Here is an 18,504-nt window from a genome sequence, read left to right as displayed (position 1 = left end):
GGGATGGAGGCCCTGTTGCCCCCCTCCTCTGGGTTTGGGGCTGCTGAGGTTCCTGGTGGCCGCTGGGAGGAGAAATGCCCTGGAATGTACGATGCCGGATTTAAGCTTGGGTCAGGCTCTCCTCTTTGAAAACTGACTTTGCAAATGCAACAGACCATTTGATGATTTAAAAAAAAAAAAAAAAAAAAAAAAAGGGAAGGGGAAGGAAGTCTTAATAAAATCATTTCCATCGACCGTGAATATTTGCAGGAAATAAAAAGACCCGATTGGGGAATCCTGGGAAATTTAACCAAGGCCTCCAAGTTCCACCAGCTGTACATGAAAAAAAAGATTAAGGCTCGATTCACACCTATGCATGTTGCTTTTGAGCGTTTTTGAAATGCTTTTTGCGGTGCTTGCTGCGTTTGACTTGTGATTTTACCGCGATTTGCGTTTTTTTTTTTTTTTGCCAGTAATTTTTATTTTTTTTACATTTCCTTTAACAACCAGCTATGAACAGGTTGGAAAAAAAACGCAAAACGCAAATCGCGGCAAAATGCGTTTTGGATGCAGGTCCATTGAATTCTATTGCATGCAAAATGCTGCTTTTTGCTGGAAAAAACGCAGAGGCACTAAAAAGCATTAATGTGAACATGTTCCATAGGAAACCATGTTAAAAAATTTCCTTGCATTTCTGCAAAATGCACCAAAAAAAGCATTAGTGTGAATGGAGCCTTAGGGGTAGGATGTCAAACAGCACAGTAATCAAAGCCCGTTTGATCCTGGCCAGCCCAATACAACTGGAACTTCAACTATGGAGAAGAGCAATCAAAAATATTTCATAAAAAGGTGTTTGTGCCTTGAGAATGTCAGGAAGCAGCAGAATTTTTACGCAAAAACGGAAATCCTAAAGTCCCAAATCCTACCCTAGAATGAAAAGAACTAAAACAGTGTATTGGCCTTGTGCCCACTGGGTTCCAGATTTCCTATAGGGCCACATGCACAACAAGCAGCTGCAAAGCATGCAGCAAGTTGTGAGCTTATTTCTTTAAAGAAATCTTTCTGCTAAACATTTGACGATATTCAACACATATTTAATGGGAGGCCTGCCTGACGCACAAAAGAAGCGCATAACAGGCTTGCAAATCATTTCAAGTGGTTTTACAACCTGAAATGTGTCAGAAAGGTGGGGTTTTAAAAGGCCACAAAATTAGAGGCAATCATCTGCACATAAATGCAGCTCACCACTGAATCATAATGCAACAAAACCGAGAAAATAAACCCAACTGTCTGAAGATTAGAGAGTACTCGCAAGTCTATTTTTAGTGGATTGCGAAAACAAGATGATTTCTCAAAACAACAAAATACTCTACTGGTGTGAAACTGAATAAAATATTCCACTTCCGCTTATAAAAAAGGAAATACAAAGATGATGCAAAATTGCTGAGCTGGGCAAAAATGTCCCCAACCGCTGAAAGTCAGTTACCCAGTGTAGAGGACTACGGGTCTATTTATAAATGGTTTTCACATGACTTTCACCCAGGGTTCCCACATTGTTAATTTAATCCATTTGTGGGCAACTTGTGCGAGAACATTTATAAATAGACTACTTGGGGTGTATTTATCAATGATTCACTGATGGAAGTTCACCCAGTGAAGAAAAAAACTCCAAGCTAAAAATTTGTGGTGTAACGGTCACCACCGTTTACGACCTTCCATCCCATCCAAGACAGCTTATCGACACTCCAACCGACAGGACCCGATCCATCCCATTTCCCCAGAATCAAGACGAGACACGCAGCTCTGTACTTGTTCCAAAATGAATGAATGCTTTAATGGTTTGTTCTCAGCTTTTTATGCAGTTACAAGCATGTGACAGTAATCAAAAAGGGACAATGCAGTCTCCACCCCCCTAATCACACACTAAGGCTAATTACTAAACATTCTATAATTACCCTGACCTAATCACTGCACATTCCTTCATTAACAGAACTCAAACAAAACACCATCACACAATGATCTCTTCTCAATCCACATCCCTAGACAGACGTTCTGTCTCCGCATACAGCTTGACAGAAAGGTATTCACACCTCTGCATCAACAGGCTCCAAACCGTGCTATCACACGATGGAAAGGTCTAGGAGCAGACCTGAATTAACACCTTTACACAATGGACAATGAAATGTCTAGGAGTAGATGCAATTAACACCTTTCAAAAGAATGTGTCCCCACATTGAATAAGCCAACAACTTGTGATATCTCAAGACATCCTAAAAACATGAATTATTATTATTAATGTCCCATCTCATGTAATACATGAATTATGATTCACTTGCCACCCCATCTCCTGGCTCAATCTGTGCCCAAAAGTCACTCCTGTTACAAGTGGGATTCACTCAACAGTTTCTGTCAGGATTCATCACATGTGTTATACGACTTTTACTGTGCAAAACGTGTTAGTTTGACTCCTGCCGGGGGTGAATCTTGACAGTGCAGTAGTAGTGTTTTTTCACCTTTTGTCAAATTTTAATTCAACAGGGATGGGTTTTCATTCATTTTCTAGCATGCTTTCCATGGTGCTGAAACTTGTGTTCATACACAGATTAAGGCCCAGATTCACGTAGGAGATACGCCGTCGTATCTCGGAGTGTAAGGCGTCATATCTTGGCGCCTGATTCAAAGAATCACATATGCCAGAATTTCTCTAAGATACGACCAGCGTAAGTCTCCTACGCCGTCGTATCTTAACTGCATATTTACGCTGGCCACTAGGGGCGTGTACGCCGATTTACGCCTAGAATATGTAAATCAGCTAGATACGCCAATTCACGAACGTACGCCTGGCCGTCGCAGTACAGATATGCCATTTACGTTCGGCTTTTTCCAGCGTAAAGTTACCCCTGCTATATGAGGTGCAGCCAATGTCAAGTATGGACGTCGGGCCAGCGTCAAATTTTTCGTCGATTTGCGCAAGTCGATCGCGAATAGGGTTGTGCGTCATTTACGTTCACGTCGAAAGCATTGGCTTTTCGCGGGTTAATTTAGAGCATGCGCACTGGGATACTTTCACGGACAGCGCATGCGCCGTTCGTAAAAAGCGTCATTTACGTGGGGTCACAATAAATTAACATAAAAAACGCCCACATGTTCCATATTTGAATTAGGCAGGCTTACGCAGGCCTATTTACGCTACGCCACCGCAACTTTGCTTTGTAAATACTGCACTTGCCTGTCAAAGTTGCGGAGGCGTAGCGTAATTCGTATACGTTACGCCCGCTCACAAATACGCGCTCCCTACGTGAATCTGGGCCTCAGTGTATAAAACACCCCAACACATTTCCCCTGAAATAACCAGCCCCAAAACAGGCTATTACCCCCATAGTAAGGGGGCAAGTCCCTACTATACCAGCCCACATGCCCACACGGGGGCTGCGCTGATAATCGATCAGCACAGACGCGAGTGAGGAAAAGTGGATAACCGCCTCTTCTTGTTTACATCTTGATCAGCCGTGATTGGACACGGCTGATCACGTGGTAAAGAGTCTCCGTCAGACTCTTTACCTAGATCGGTGTTGCGGGGTGTCAGACTGACACCCTTTAACAACGATCGCCTCGGGTCAGGATATTGAAACTACTTTGCCGCCGTCATTTTGTAATAGGGCGGGTGGCAAGTGGTTAAATCTCGACAAGTGGGTTATGTTCCTGTTCACAGGAGAGGACTAGGCAGAAACATGTTAGATAATTAAATACATGTTACTTTAACACAGTGTTTCTCAATTCCAGTCCTCAGGCCCCCCCAACAGGTCAGGTTTTCAGGATTTCCCTCAGATGAAAAGGCTGTGGTGATTACTAAGGCAGTAAAACTGATCAAATCACCTGTGCAAAATAATGGAAATCCTGAAAACCTGACCTGTTGGGGGGGCCTGAGGACTGGAATTGAGAAACACTGCTTTAACAGGAGTTGAACAGCCCCACCCAGGGGGCGGTCCCTCCGGACATAACCCTCCTCCCTGCAGCATGCAGCCTCAGTTCGTAACAAGCAGTACAAACCTAAAAAGGAGGGGTGGGTGCGGTGTCCGTCCATGAGCGACAGAGAAAAGGATTTTACGTCGAGTACAAAAAAAAATTAGATTTTTCCTTATCGTCCATGGACAGACACAGCTCATTAAATCTTGACAAGTGGGATGTCACCCAAGCAGTGTAAAAAAATGAGGGGTGGGAACAGTATCATTAAAAAAATAAATGTAACTTCACCCCAAAACAAGCAGAGCTCCTCAACGAAGGAGTTGCAACTTTAAACAGCCGCCTGCAAAACCTTGCGGCCGAAGGAAGCATCAGAAGATGCACTCACATCAACCTAGTAAAATTTGCAAAAAGTCTACTCCACTCTGTAAAAACAGCAGGACCCTGGACACAGTGTACGTCTGGACGCCACCCCATTTCTTCGCACAAAGATGTAGGCCTTCCAGGTGCCATGGTAGATCTTCCTAGAAGAAGACCTCCGTGCCCTCAGCAAGGTTGAGATGACCGAGACGGAAAGACCCCGGGGTCCCTCAACACCTGGCTTTCAATAGCCATGACATTAAAGCCAGGGACTGTAAAGCAGGATGAAGTATGGGACCTTAAGTCAGAAGGTCCTCCTGCATTGGCAGCCGCCAGGGCACATCCGCCATCAGGCGCCCGAGATCGGCGCACCAAGGACTCCGTGGCAATCTAGAGCGATTAGAATCATCGGGATCCCCTCGACCTCCACTCTGCGGAGCAGCCAAGGAAGAAACTTTAATGGGGGAAAGGAATAAAGTAGCCGATACGGACCCCACAGGGCCACCAACGTGTCTAACGCATTTGCTCAGGGATCTCTTGACCGGACCACGAACTTCGACAGCTTGCGGTTGAGACCAGAGGCCAGGAGATCCACGTCCTGTGTGACCCACCTCCTGCAAGGGAGTTAAAACACCTGCGGATGCAATGACCATTCCCCCTGGTCCCGCATCTGGCGACTCAGGTAGTCCGCCTGCCAGTTTTGCGCGCCCGGAATATAGACGGCCGACAGAGCCGGCACGCTACCTTCCACACATCTTAGGATGCGAGAGACCTCGGATGCTGCAGCCAAGCTCAGTGTTCCCCCCTGATGATTGACATAAGCCACCGCCGTGGCGTTGTCCGACTGAATCCTGTTCGGGCGACCATGCAACCTCCTCGACCACGAGTAGAGGCATAGCCTGATCGCCCGGAGTTCTAGGACAATTATCGGCAGACGGGATTCTTCTAGAGTCCATCGACACTGGCCGACTGGACCCCCCCTAGACACCACCCCCCAACCCGTGAGGCTGGCGTCCGTCGTAATCACCGTCCACTGGAAGGGAAGAAACGACTTCCCGGACCGAAGAGTCGGGGATCTCAGCCACCAATTGAGAGAGACTAACAAAGGTGAATTACCTGAATCTGACGATCCAGAGACAAAAGGAGATTTGTTCCACTTGACAAGTATCTCCTTCTGCAAAACACGAGTGTGGAACTGGGCATACGGTACCGCCTCGAAGGAGACAACCCTCAGGCCCAGGACCTGCATGTTAAAACGGAGAGACGACCATTTGCGAGATGCCAACACCTTCACTGCAGACTGAAGAGTCAGCAACTTCTCAAGGGGAAGAAAGATCTTCTATACCAAGGAGTCCAGAATCAACCCTAGGTACTCCAAATGCTGAGTCGGCACCAGGACCGACTTCTGAATGTTTAACACCCACCCGAAATCTTGGAGGGTCTGGCTGGCTATAGACACATCTTCCCCCAATTCTGAGTCAGAAGCTGCTCTCAGAAGAAGGTCATCTAAGTAGCCCACGATGGCAATGCCTCACTGTCTCAGCAAAGCTAGTGAAACCCTGGTGAAAAGTCTTGGTGCCGACGTAAGACCAAAAGGAAGGGCCACAAACTGATAGTGGTCCTCCCCTATCGCGAAGCGCAGTAACCTCTAGTGACTTGCGCAAATTGGGACATGAAAGTATGCGTCCTTGATATCCAAGGACACCAGAAGGTCCCCCGGATGGAGCACAGCTACCACTGAACGAATGGATTCCATGCGCATCTGCCTCTCACAAAAGGCATTTAGAGCTTTGAGGTCCAAAACCGGATGGAACCCGTCCTTCTTCGGGACCACAAACCTATTTAAATAAAAACCCTGAAACCTCTCATCCTGCGGAACGGGTAAAATTACCCCGCAACTTAGCCGGTCCTGCACTGCCCCCAACAGTGCAGACCGATGAGCCGGAAGGAGAGGGATACTTGAGGGAAAAGAATCGGTTCAGTGGAGAGGAAACAAACTATCTTGTACCCCGAAGAGATCACCTTGCAGACCCACTGGTCGGAGAGCAGGGAGGTCCACCGAGCTGTGTACCTGCGAAGCTGTCCCCCCCACCCATGAGTCAGGCAGGGAGCAAGACTTCATGCATTGGCGGATTTAAGTGCCGGTTTGTTCGGCTTACACACCCAGGGACGTTTCTGTCCCCCAGCAGAGCTTTTTTGTCGGCCTGGGAGGGTTTACCCGCGGGCCCGGACTGACAAAAAATACTGCTTCCGAGTGGGAAAAGAAGGACACGGCTAATGGCGGGGCTCCTTCCCCCTGGTGGACTGAGGGAGGAGAGTGCTCTTATCCTCAGTGACATCCTTGAAAATTTCGTCCAGTGAGGTACCAAAAAGCCTGCCACCCTTGAAGGGTAATTCTGCCAGGGCTTTTTGTGGATGCTTGGTCAGCAGACCAGCATTTCAGCCAAATCAGGCGGCCCAAAACCACCTCCGAAATAGAAGCTCTGGATATCAAGGATCAGTGTAGCATCACAGACATATACCAGGCCCTGGACCAGCCCAACAACGTCAGGAGGGAGTTGGTGCTCCTCCACAGTCTGGTGCAAAACCTTTGCCCATTCAGTGAGTGTCCGAGACACCAGGGTTGTAGCCACAATAGACCGCAATGCAGACCCCAGCATGGTAAGCATGGAGCGGGTCAGTGCCTAGGACCTCCTATCAGTATGGCCCTTGAAGGCAGGGGTCCCTTCTATAGGGAGAATGGTCATCTCACGTAACTGGGCAACCGGGGAGGGGGCCACTACAGGAGGAGAAGCCCATTTTTTCCCCAAGAGGCTCTCCTCAAAGGGGTACCGAACCGCCAGGCGCTTAGGAACTACAAAGGACTACTGCGGCTTATCCCATTCCTTATCAATGAACTTGTCAAAAAGGGACACAAGGAGAAACCTTCACAGAGCAGTCTGATTTGTGTGACCCAAAAAAAGACAGAGCCCTCGGAGGATGCCTCAGCTGCACTATCCAGCTTAAGGGAGTCACTTACAGCATTAATAATTGCACTGACAAGTGCCCGGTCCAGTACTGAGCCAAGTGAGGAGTCTTCCTCACAAGGAAGGTCCTGGTCCACTTCCACAGAACCAGGGACCTGAGCCACAGCCAGGTCCGGTCTGAGTCAGAGCATTTCCATGGGAACCGCAGGTGCAGGAGCACCAGCTGCCACCTCTGGCATGTTTGGGGAAGAACAACCAGACACTGACTCCATAACCAGACAGCTCTCGGGGACCCATCCAAGACCTGAATAAAGCCCACCCTCCTTGCTGTGCTGACCGGGGGTTACCCAGGGGACTTGCCAACCACAGGAGGAGACTGACCAGCACCGCTGCCTCAGAACACAGCGTGTGTGTGTGTGAAAAAAAGCTGTGAGGTAAAATCATGAGGAGGATATCTGTGCTGCGCGCTGTAGAAGCCAGCACTAGAGGCCAAAACCACCTCCAAAATGGCTGCCGGACACCTCAGATAGAGCAGGGAACGGCCACAGTAAAGTGGCCGACCGCAATAGTAATAGCAGACTACAAAAAAAATGGCAGCAAAACACTGCGATGTGGATGAGAAGGCCTAATGAGGTCTTTCACACCCCCACAGAAATACACAGGCCCAGACACCCCAAAGTCCCCTGGTGGGAAAAGGCGCGCCCCCCACAGGTCCACCCCGGCAGTGGCAGCAGAGCAACCGAGGGAAACATGACAGAGAGCAGGGAAAGGAAGATAGGAGGACCCCCTCACCCCAGCCATACCAACCCGCCGAGGCGGGAAGGACTGTACTTGCCCGTCCATGCGAGGACTCGCTGACGCATTCCTGACAGACATACAACCGCGTTGCAGTAGCTGTCGGCCTGGTCCACTGTGAGTGAGACAACACCACAGCCCAGTCATGTGTGGACCCCGGAGCAAAAGCTCACCGGCCACCCCAGGAGTCATGGTGTGCTCGCTGGCCGGACTGAGTAGACTACAATCTATATATCCAGCCTGTCTCTCAGCCGACATTTGATAGAAGATTCTCAATAAAATAAAAAATTTCCTCAGGGCGCTGGGCCCAAAGGGAGCCATACGTCCTTCTCCTTTGCTAGGCAGAAAAAAAACTGGGGCTGCATGCTGCAGGGAGGAGGGTTATGTCCGGAGGGACTGCCTCCTGGGCAAGGGCTGTTCAACTCTGTTAAAGTAACATGTATTTATTTATCCAACATGTTACTGCCTAGTCCTCTCCTGTGAACAGGAACATAACCCACTTGTCAAGATTTAAGGAGCTGTGTCCGTCCATGGACGATAAGAGAAAAAGGACACTCCATCTGTGCCTCAGACCCCTTTCACACAGAGGCAGTTTTCAGGCATTTTAGCGCTAGAAATAGCCTCTGAAAAAGCACCTGAAAACTGCCTCCCATTAATTTGCATAAGTGATTTCACACAGGTGGTGCGCTTGCGGGATGTTAGAAAAAGTCCTTCAAGCTATATCTTTGGGTCGGGTTTGGAGCTCTGTAAAAAGCGTTCCAAAAACGCCCCTACCCATTGAAATGAATGGGCAGCGCTGGATATCTTTAAGGTCCCATTGTCACGCGACCTTAAAAAAAAAAAAAAAAAAAGCCCCACTTAGCGCCCGAAAAGAACCACAAAAGCGACTAGCGGTTTAGCGGCACTTCATTATGAAAGGGGTCTTAGTCTCAGAACTGTAAACATAAAATGGATAATGAAGAGACTTCTTTTTTGAATGGAACATAAACATTTTGTATATTCAAACTTATCCAACTATGCAAATGCTTTTATATTGGCCAAGGCAGGCGAATCCTGCCAAAAAAATAAAAATGGATGGCAACTTATGGTCCAGTTTTAGCTCAGCAGCCTAGCGTGATCACCCAAAAGTGAACTGTACCAACCTCTGCTAATACGTTGCTTCTCTCCAGAGAGGATTCCAGGAGAATCGATGATGCTGATGCTCTGGAGAACCTGATTGGGCAACTGCGAACACATAAACCTGCGAGAGACAGAAATAAATGTTAATCAGTGTGACAATCTGACCCAACAATAGATACCTAGATTTGAACAAATACAGAACTGCCAGTACAAGGTAGAAGCAATGCTGCATAACAAGAATGGGAAATGCTGCATAACAAGGGTTGGCTGCAACTGAATACAGGAATACCCCGCTTTAAGTACACTCACTTTACATACACTCGCGAGTAAGGACATACCCCCGAGTGTATGTAAAGTGTCTTACAAGTACTGTACGGACATTTTGCAGCCGCACTAGAAGGAGCTGAAGCTTCGAGAGCATAGCCCGCCCTGTTCCAGTGTGCCCCTGACACCCCCACTACAGCCCCTGAAACCTCAACTACAGCTCCTGACACCCCAAATACAGCTCCTGACCCCCTACTACACCCTAGAAGTGAAAAAAGGTATTGTTTCACTTTAAGTACATTTTCGTTTTACATACATGCTCTGGTCCCATTGTGTACTTAAAAGTGGGGTATGCCTAAACGTTAAATAAAACCCAAAATTTATGTCCTTTTCAAAAACGGTCTGACACTTCCCTCATATGCCAGTTTACATGGGACATTACTAACTGAAGAGCAGACCCAGTCAGCAGACAAAGGAGAAGTTCACCTTTTCGAACATGTTATACCCGTATTCAGGATGTACAGTGGGAGAGAAAAAAAAAAAAAGTATTTGATCACCTGTTGGTTTTGTATGTTTGCCCACTGATGAAGAAATGATTAGTCTAATTTTAATGGTAGGTTTATTTTAACAGTAAGACAAAAAAAATATATGTGGCTCCCAAACAAAATTGGTGTCCTCTTTTCCCCCACAAATAGAGCTTTCTTTTGGTGGCATTTGATCACCTCTGCGGTTTTTATTTTTTGCGCTATAAAACAAAAATAGAGCGCCAATTTAGAAAAATGCTATATTTTTTTGCTATAATAAATATCCCCCCCCAAAAAAAAAATAACTTTTTTCCCCTCAGTTTAGGTCGATATTTATTCTTCTACCTATTTTTGGTAAAAACGCAATAAGCATTTAGCGATTGATTTGCGCAAAATTTATAGTGTTTACAAAATAGTGGATAGTTTTATGGCAATTTTAGAAAAAATATATTTTACTACTAATGGCGGTGATCAGTGCTATAAAAAATGCACCGATTACTGTGAAAATGGCAGTGAAGGGGTTAACCAGGTGTCCCCATCACAGCGCCCCTTTACATCAGGTGTCCCAATCACAGCGCCCCTTTACATCAGGTGTCCCCACCACAGCGCCCCTTAACATCAGGTGTCCCCACCACAGCGCCCCTTAACATCAGGTGTCCCCACCACAGCGCCCCTTTACATCAGGTGTCCCCACCACAGCGCCCCTTTACATCAGGTGTCCCCACCACAGCGCCCCTTTACATCAGGTGTCCCCATCACAGCGCCCCTTTACATCAGGTGTCCCCATCACAGCGCCCCTTAACATCAGGTGTCCCCATCACAGCGCCCCTTAACATCAGGTGTCCCCATCACAGCGCCCCTTAACATCAGGTGTCCCCATCACAGTGCCCCTTAACATCAGGTGTCCCCACCACAGCGCTCATTTACATGAGGCCGTCAGAGTGCCTCCTTACATCAGATGTCCCCATCAGAGTCCCCCTTAACATAAAATAAGGATCACACTAATGGGCAAATTTTATGTTAAGGGGCACCCTGATGGGCACATTTTATATTAAGGGGCACTCTGATAGGCACAACAAAGCATGCCCCTTAACGTAAAATCTGCCCATTAGAGTGCCCCTTAATTCAAAATGTGCCCATCAGTGTTGCTCTTAAAATAAAATGTGCCCATCAGCGTGTCCCTTAATATAAAATAAGGGTCACGCTGATGGGCATCTGTTATTTTTAAGAGGCACTCTGATGGTCACTTTCTATTTTAAGGGGCAAGCTTATGGGTATATTTTTAATGTGCACGCTGATGGGTACATTTTATGTTAAGGGGCACTCTGATGGGCACAATAAAATGGGTCAATTAATGTGCCCCATAACAAAATATGCCCATCAGTGTGCACATTAAAATTGTGTCCATCAGCATGCCCCTTAAAATAAAATTTGTTCATCAGAGTGCCCCTTAACATAAAAAAATATGCCCAGCAGTGTGCACAATATAAATATGCCCATTGGTGATCACTAGCTAACATGTGGCCCACATACCTTTAATGAGGGCACAACTGAAGGGGCGGAAGCTGCAAGATAAGGCGCGCCAGGACCCCGGGAACCGCGAATAGCAGGGGGGCAGGGGGGCAGGGCGTGCACGTAACATCACGGCCCTTTTTTGCATGGAGAGTTAGGATCAGGTGTCACTCGTCAGAACATTGGGAGCCGCGAGCAGCAGGGGTGGGGCACGCACGTGACGTCACGCCCCTTCTCGCGGCCATGCAAGCTTTTCAAGATCTGTGGTGAGGAGCAAGGGGCGGGCGCACGCAGCGTCACTTGTTTGCTGGGGAAACCCGCGGTCCCAACAAACAAATGGTTGCGGACATTTATGATTATACTAGCGGTCCGGGCAGAAGTGTCACTCGGTCCGGACTCGGACCGCGGGCCACCATTTAGTGACGGCCGCACTAGGGGGTGCTGTAGGGGTTAAGTGTGACCTCATGTGTGTTTCTTACTGTAGGGGGGCGGGGCTGGACGTGTGACGTCATTGATCGTCGTTCCCTATATCAGGGAACACACGATCACTGACACTGCCACAAAGAACAGTGAAGGTTTACACACACACACACACCTCTCCCCGTTCTTCAGCTCCTGTGACCCGATCGCGGGACACCCGTGGCAATCGGGTCCGGGAGTCCCACGAGCATGGAGCTTCGGACCGGGCGGCGCGCTCGCGACCCACGGCTGGGCTCTTAAAGGGGACATGTGTGAATATATATAATATATAAATATATATATATATATATATATATATATATATATATATATATATATATATATATATATATATATATATATATATATATATATATATATTATACACACATACACACACATCCATGTGCCCAGCCGTGCCATTCTGTCAACGTATATAGTCGTGCGGCGATCCTTAAGTGGTTAAAATGAGTGAAATAAGTATTTGACCCCTTCACAAAACATGACTTAGTACTTTTTGTCAATGGGGGTTTTGCCACATCACAGAGCTCAGACGTTTCTTGTAGTTGGCCACCAGGTTTGCACACATCTCAGGAGTGATTTTGTCCCACTCCTCTTTGCAGATCCTCTCCAAGTCATTAAGATTTCAAGGCCGACGTTTGATAACTTGAACCTCCAGCTCCCTCCACATTTTTATGGGACTAAGGTCTGCAGACTGGCTAGGTCACTTTAGGACTTAATGTGCTTCTTCTTGAGCCACTCCTTTGTTGCCTTGGCTATGTGTTTTGGGTTATTGTCATGCTTAGTCTTCATTTGAAAACGGCCACAATAAAAACCTCACTCACAGCTGCACAAGGCACATTAGTGCATTTTTGCATTTCGCACACCTGTGTTGGGTAGTTCATTCAATTGAATGGCATTTTCTATACACGCCAAAGTAGCTCCTGTCTGGTGGCTATGGGGGCGAGAGAGGACCCTGCCTGCACTAGGTGCATGAGGGATCATGGCGACCTGATCCATATGTCGTGGAGGCGTCCCAAATTACATCTTTATTGGACGGAGGTCATGGACACTGTCAACTGTGTATTTCAGGTGCAACTAGTTGCACATCCTAAGCGGTGTCTGCTGGGAATTATTGATAATGTGCCGGAGGAGGATCCAGTTAGGTTGGAGATAGCAAGGGCCCGGTTTCAGATGAAGAAACGTATTCTGCAGCACTGGAAGTCGGAGGAACCCCCCACTGTGAGGGAATGGCGGAATCACATGGGAGACACAATCAGACTGGAGAAAAATATAGAATATATATATATATATATATATATATATATATATATATATATATATATATATATATATATATATATTACACACACATACACACACACACACACACACACACGGTTCAGGGTTTAGCCCCGGTTGATCTGATAATGGATCGTCTGCTTGGGTAAGGGCCAGGCCGTTGGTGGGAGAAGGAATGTGGCACCCAGGATGATCTGTCCTGAGTCGGGACCGTGGTTCTTGATGTATTCTTTAAACTGTTGGTCACTGTACTTTGGTTTGGCTACAACTACAGTGTATCCTTATGCCCGTTTAGGGATAATTCACACCTAGGCGACAAGTAACGCCGCGTATGCGGCGTATTTTGCCGCAATTTGTGTAACTTTTTTTTTTTTTTTACACAAATCATTTCCATTGCTGTCTATGGCCGAACGCCAATGCCGCCTGAAAAAAAGGATCCGGGACTTGTTTTCAGGCGGCAGGCGTACGGCGTTTAGCGTGAGATGTGAACCACCTCATAGACAGCAATGCAAATTCGCCCCTCCGGCGTATCGAGCGTTTTGTCGCCAAGGTGTGAATGGAGCCTTAACCATGTCTGAAATACTCATGTAGGAACTGCGTGTTAAGGCTGCATTCACACCTAGGCGACAAGCAACGCCGCGTATGCGGCGTATTTTGCCGCGATTTGTGCAACTTTTTTTTTTTTTTACACAAATCATTTCCATTGCCGTCTATGGCCGAACGCCAATGCCGCCTGAAAAAAAGGGTCCGGGACTTGTTTTCAGGCGGCAGGCGTATGGCGTTTCGGCGTTCGGCGTGAGATGTGAACCATCTCATAGACAGCAATGCAAATTCGCCCCTCCAGCATATCGGCGTCGGGCGTTTTGTCGCCAAGGTGTGAATGGAGCCTAAGGGTTAATGTACACGACAAAGTATACTTGCCTAGAAGGTACATTTCACTATGTACAATTGATTGTGTGTGCTGTACTGTACGATTTGTTTGCAATATGTTTGTTCATTTCATAAACGCTTTTTTTTATAAAAAAAAAAAAAAAAAAAAAAAAAAAGAAGTAGCTCCTGTACCTTTTCGGGAGCAGACCATGGCACATTTGTTGAACGCACATTTTGACGTGGCAAAACACAAGATTCTTGCCGCTTTGTGGGAATCACTAAAAAATAAATGGCACCACAAGCACAATGGGCATTCTTCCGCGATTCAGGGAAGACTCATTTCTGCGCGCGTATGAACGCTGCCTGACAAAATATCAGAAAATGAATGTCAATTTCTTTACCGATGCATGCTATTCGTGCGATTCCTATATATCTGCGAGAAGTCTTGAAGTCAGATTTATACTGTCAGTGTACCATTAGTACAAAATTGGGATGTCAGCTTTTTTCTTCCCCCCCCCATCCAGACCTGCTCAGCTATAAAAAGGGACAGAGCACATTACAAATGCTTGCCCACACAAAAAAATCTGATGACAGATTAAAGCAGAAATCTACTGAAACATATGCAAACCCTTTTGCCTGTCAAAAAAAAATAATAATAAATATGGTACTTTTGTTTACTTTTTTGGAAAGCATGTGGAAGACTGAACAGAAATAGCTCATGATGTGTATATATGCAAGCTACCTACACTATAAAGGCATTCGGTGCTAGGAAGATGACAAATATTTAGGGCAGGGATATGCAATTAGTGGACCTCCAGCTGTTGCAAAACTTCAAGGGCCCTTTCACACGGGATGAAACAGTAACGATCCGCCTCTGTATGTCCGTAAGCTTAGCGGGGATCGCTCTGTATATCCCCGCTGAGCCATCGGATGACAGGGCGATCTCTGCACACTGTGCAGGGACCGCCCTGTCTTTTCTCCGCTCTCCCCTATGGGGGGGATCGGATTAACAAGGACCGTATGTCCGTGTTCATCCGATCCACAGACGGAAGAAAAAAAATTGGGTTTTCTTCCGTCTGCAAAATCGGATGTTTGCGGAGGCGGGTGATTACGGGTGTCAGTGGATGTTTATCCGCTGACACCCACAATCACATAGGAATCAATGTATGTCCCTTTTTCATCCGCAAGCGGATGGATGAAAAAGCGGACATGCGGTTCTGCAACAGCTGGAGGTTCGCTAATTGCATATCCCTGATCTCGGGCCATTACACAGGCAGGCAAGGTTTTTCCCTCCCCCCACCTACTGTGGGGGAATATTGTCTCACTCTTATTTGCAAAATTGTTTTAATTCAGCCACATTGGAGGATTTTCCAGCACGAACGTCCTGTGTAAGGTCATGCCACAGCATCTCAAATCAGGTTTTTGAGCCACAAAAGGTTGACTTGCTGGTCAGTTCGGATCATTGTCCTGCTGCATAACCCAATTGCTCTTGAGCTGGAGGTCACAAACTGATGGCCAAACATTCTCCTTCATGATTTCCTGGTAGAGCTCAGAATTCATGGTTCCAACAATTATGGCAAGTAGTCCAGGTCCTGAAGATGAAAAGCAGCCCCAGACCATTCACACTACCCACCACCATGTTTGACTGTTTGTATGAGGTTCTTTTCAGGAAATGCTGCGTTAGTTTTATGCCAGATATAATGGGAGACACACAAACACACAAACACACAAACACACCAAAAAGTTAAACTTTCGTCCCATCAGTCCACAGAATATTTGGCTAAATATCTTGGGGATATAGTTTTTTGGCAAACGTGAGATGAGCCTTTGTGTTCTCAAACTCTCCCATGGATGCCATTTTTGATCAGTCTCTCATTGTTGAATCATGACCACTGATCTTACCCAAGGCAAGTGAGGCCTGCAGTTCTTCATGACCTCCTGGATGAGTGGTCATTGTGCTCTTGTAATAATTATGGTAGGCCGGCCACTATTGGCAAGGTTCACCACTGTTCCAAGTTTTCTCTATTTGTGGATAATGGCTCTCCCCGTTGTTCACTGGAATCCCAAAGCCATAGTAATGTCTTTGTAACCCTTTCCAGACTGATATACGGCAATTAGTTTTGTTTCTCACCTGTTCTTAAATTTCTTTAGATCATAGCATGAAGTGCTGTTTCTTTAAATCTTTTAGTATGCTTCATTTTGCAAGGCCTCTATTTAAGTGATTTCTTGATTCAACACATCTGGCAGTAATCAGGCTCGGGTGTTGCATTTAAGATTCCGCTACATTTTCTTCATCAGCTCCCCCCCACAGTTATTACCTTTTTGATCACTTGGCCCTTCCTTCTAATTGTAAGCTCCAATTAGCAGGGCCCTCTAAATTCCTCCTGTATTGAATTGTATTGTAACTGTACTGTTTACCCCAATGTGGTAAAGCGTGGCACAAACTGTTGGCGCTATATAAATCCCAAACAACAACTGCATTTTGTATTTACTCGGGATATCTTTGTGCAATATTAAAAATGGTTTGATAAACTGAATCATTTAGGTATGAAATATTCAATAAAAAACACACACACACCAGGAAGGAGAGGGGGGGGGGGGGGAATACTTTTTCACAGCACTGTATGTTGCAGCTCCACATGACCCCTAGAATTACCCAGCATACAAAAGGAGCAGCAAAACCCGAACTAAGATCATAATAACCATGTCTTCCTAATTACATCAGCAAGCTCATTTTTTTTCTGCTTGATGCGATTTCAAGCCCACAAACAAAATTATCTTGCCAGGTCTGGATTTCTTTGTGCTCTTTATTCTCGTGAATCAGCTCTAATTATGGACTGTTACAACAAGAGACGAGCTGCAATGGGTTTTGGACTGGATATTCTTTGGCGGCTTAGAGTTTCAGACATTCCATTAACAGCTACCAATTTTAGAACAGAACGATTGTTTCTTATTTCGGTATTTTGGTTCCAGCAAAACGCTGCAGAAGAAATTGCCTAGAAATCAGTGCCATGATCCTCAGTGAAAAAAAGAGCAGGGCAGGAAGCAAGGCGGCGGCACAGCGAATCCAATTAGAGCCGCTCTCTCTCTCTTCTAGCTCCAGCTGACAGAGAGGGGGAGGGGGTTGTTATTTCCTTGGGGGGGGGGGGCATTTTTTATGATATTGTTATTCAAAGTTGCTAGTTGCTTGATAGTTGCATCAGGTTTCTCAAACCTTTGCATGCCTGCGCTTTATGTGATAATGACTAAGCCCCTCCCCTAATGACATTGTCAAAAAAGGACTGAGCATGGATGACCTTAAATTGATGCCCCCCCTCCCTCCCCCTGAAAACAGTTCAGCGGACGCCCATGGGAAGTATGGCATTCGTTTTTCTGCCACTGGATGTTACCAACAGTCTAATTAATCTCTGTGGGGATGTGTTGTTTTTTCACATATCTATGTCTAGGAACAGCGGTTCAGAGCGAGGCTTGGCTCACAGCGTTAGTGCGTCTGTCTTTAAATAGTGGTTCAAAACAAAGCTTGGCCCGCGGCTCTGGTGCGCGTCTGTCCTCGGACAGTGGCTTAGAACGAGACCTGGCCCGCGGCGCTGGTGCGCCTGCGTGCTTGTCCCTGGACAGTGGCTCAGAAAGAGGCCTGGCCCGCAGTGTCGGCGCGTGCGTTACGGCCGTAGGCGGGGCCTAGCCACTTGTATTATACTATATGGTGCGACGTGACGTGCCGCCCGTGCCCCTGGAAGATGTAATTTTATTGCGAAACGGCTCTGTGACGTCACTCCCCTTTTCACTCACCTACCGACAGGAACGGGTTTTCCTGCGTGTGTCCGGCCGGCACTGCAGGCTTAAAGGAGTTGTAAAGGAAAAACATTTTTTTTTGCTGAAATTACTGTTTACAGGGTATAGAGACATAATAGTTAACTAATTCCTTTTAAAAATGATTAAAAATAGATAAAAATCAATCATATAATGTACCTGCAGTTTCTAGTTTCGTTTTTGCATGTTGTTTCCTGCTTCTGTGATGTACAGAGCCACAGAGCCAATACAGGGCAGTGATGGTTTGGAAAATGAACCCGATTGGTGCCGAGGGGTTTTAGACACACAGTAATCACACCTCCTTGATTAGTGACCACAGAGAGAAAGCTCCCAGTACTGTGGTTATCAGGAAACAGACAACCAGGAAGTGTGGAGATCAGAGAAGAATTACAGCAACTTGAGAGCAAAAACGAACAATGAGGACATGAAAACAGCACTGCATTAAGGTAAAGGAATCTATTAAGATAAAAAAAATTCCTTTACAAACCCTTTAAGGCTGTCCTTTTATTGCTTTGATGCAAGTGCGTTTTATCCTTTCCTCAATAAATGTAATACTGTTTTACACTATGGGAGCTCTATAT

General features: G+C 46.4%; 1 protein-coding gene across 1 annotated transcript in view; it reads right to left on the bottom strand.

The window, feature by feature from the left end:
* Positions 1 to 18,504, bottom strand: part of EHD4 (EH domain containing 4) — a 67,517-nt gene that overhangs the window by 21,737 nt on the left and 27,276 nt on the right. Inside the window, exon 3 of the mRNA XM_040333056.1 lies at positions 9,206 to 9,303. Within this exon, the coding sequence (XP_040188990.1) occupies positions 9,206 to 9,303 (98 nt within the window). The remainder of the gene's footprint in view (positions 1 to 9,205; positions 9,304 to 18,504) is intronic.

The sequence above is a fragment of the Rana temporaria genome, chromosome 13 (assembly GCF_905171775.1).
Source record: "Rana temporaria chromosome 13, aRanTem1.1, whole genome shotgun sequence".
NCBI classification, from domain to species: domain Eukaryota; kingdom Metazoa; phylum Chordata; class Amphibia; order Anura; family Ranidae; genus Rana; species Rana temporaria.
The sequence above is the reverse complement of the archived record's forward strand: the minus strand, read 5'-3'. Positions and strand labels throughout refer to the sequence as shown.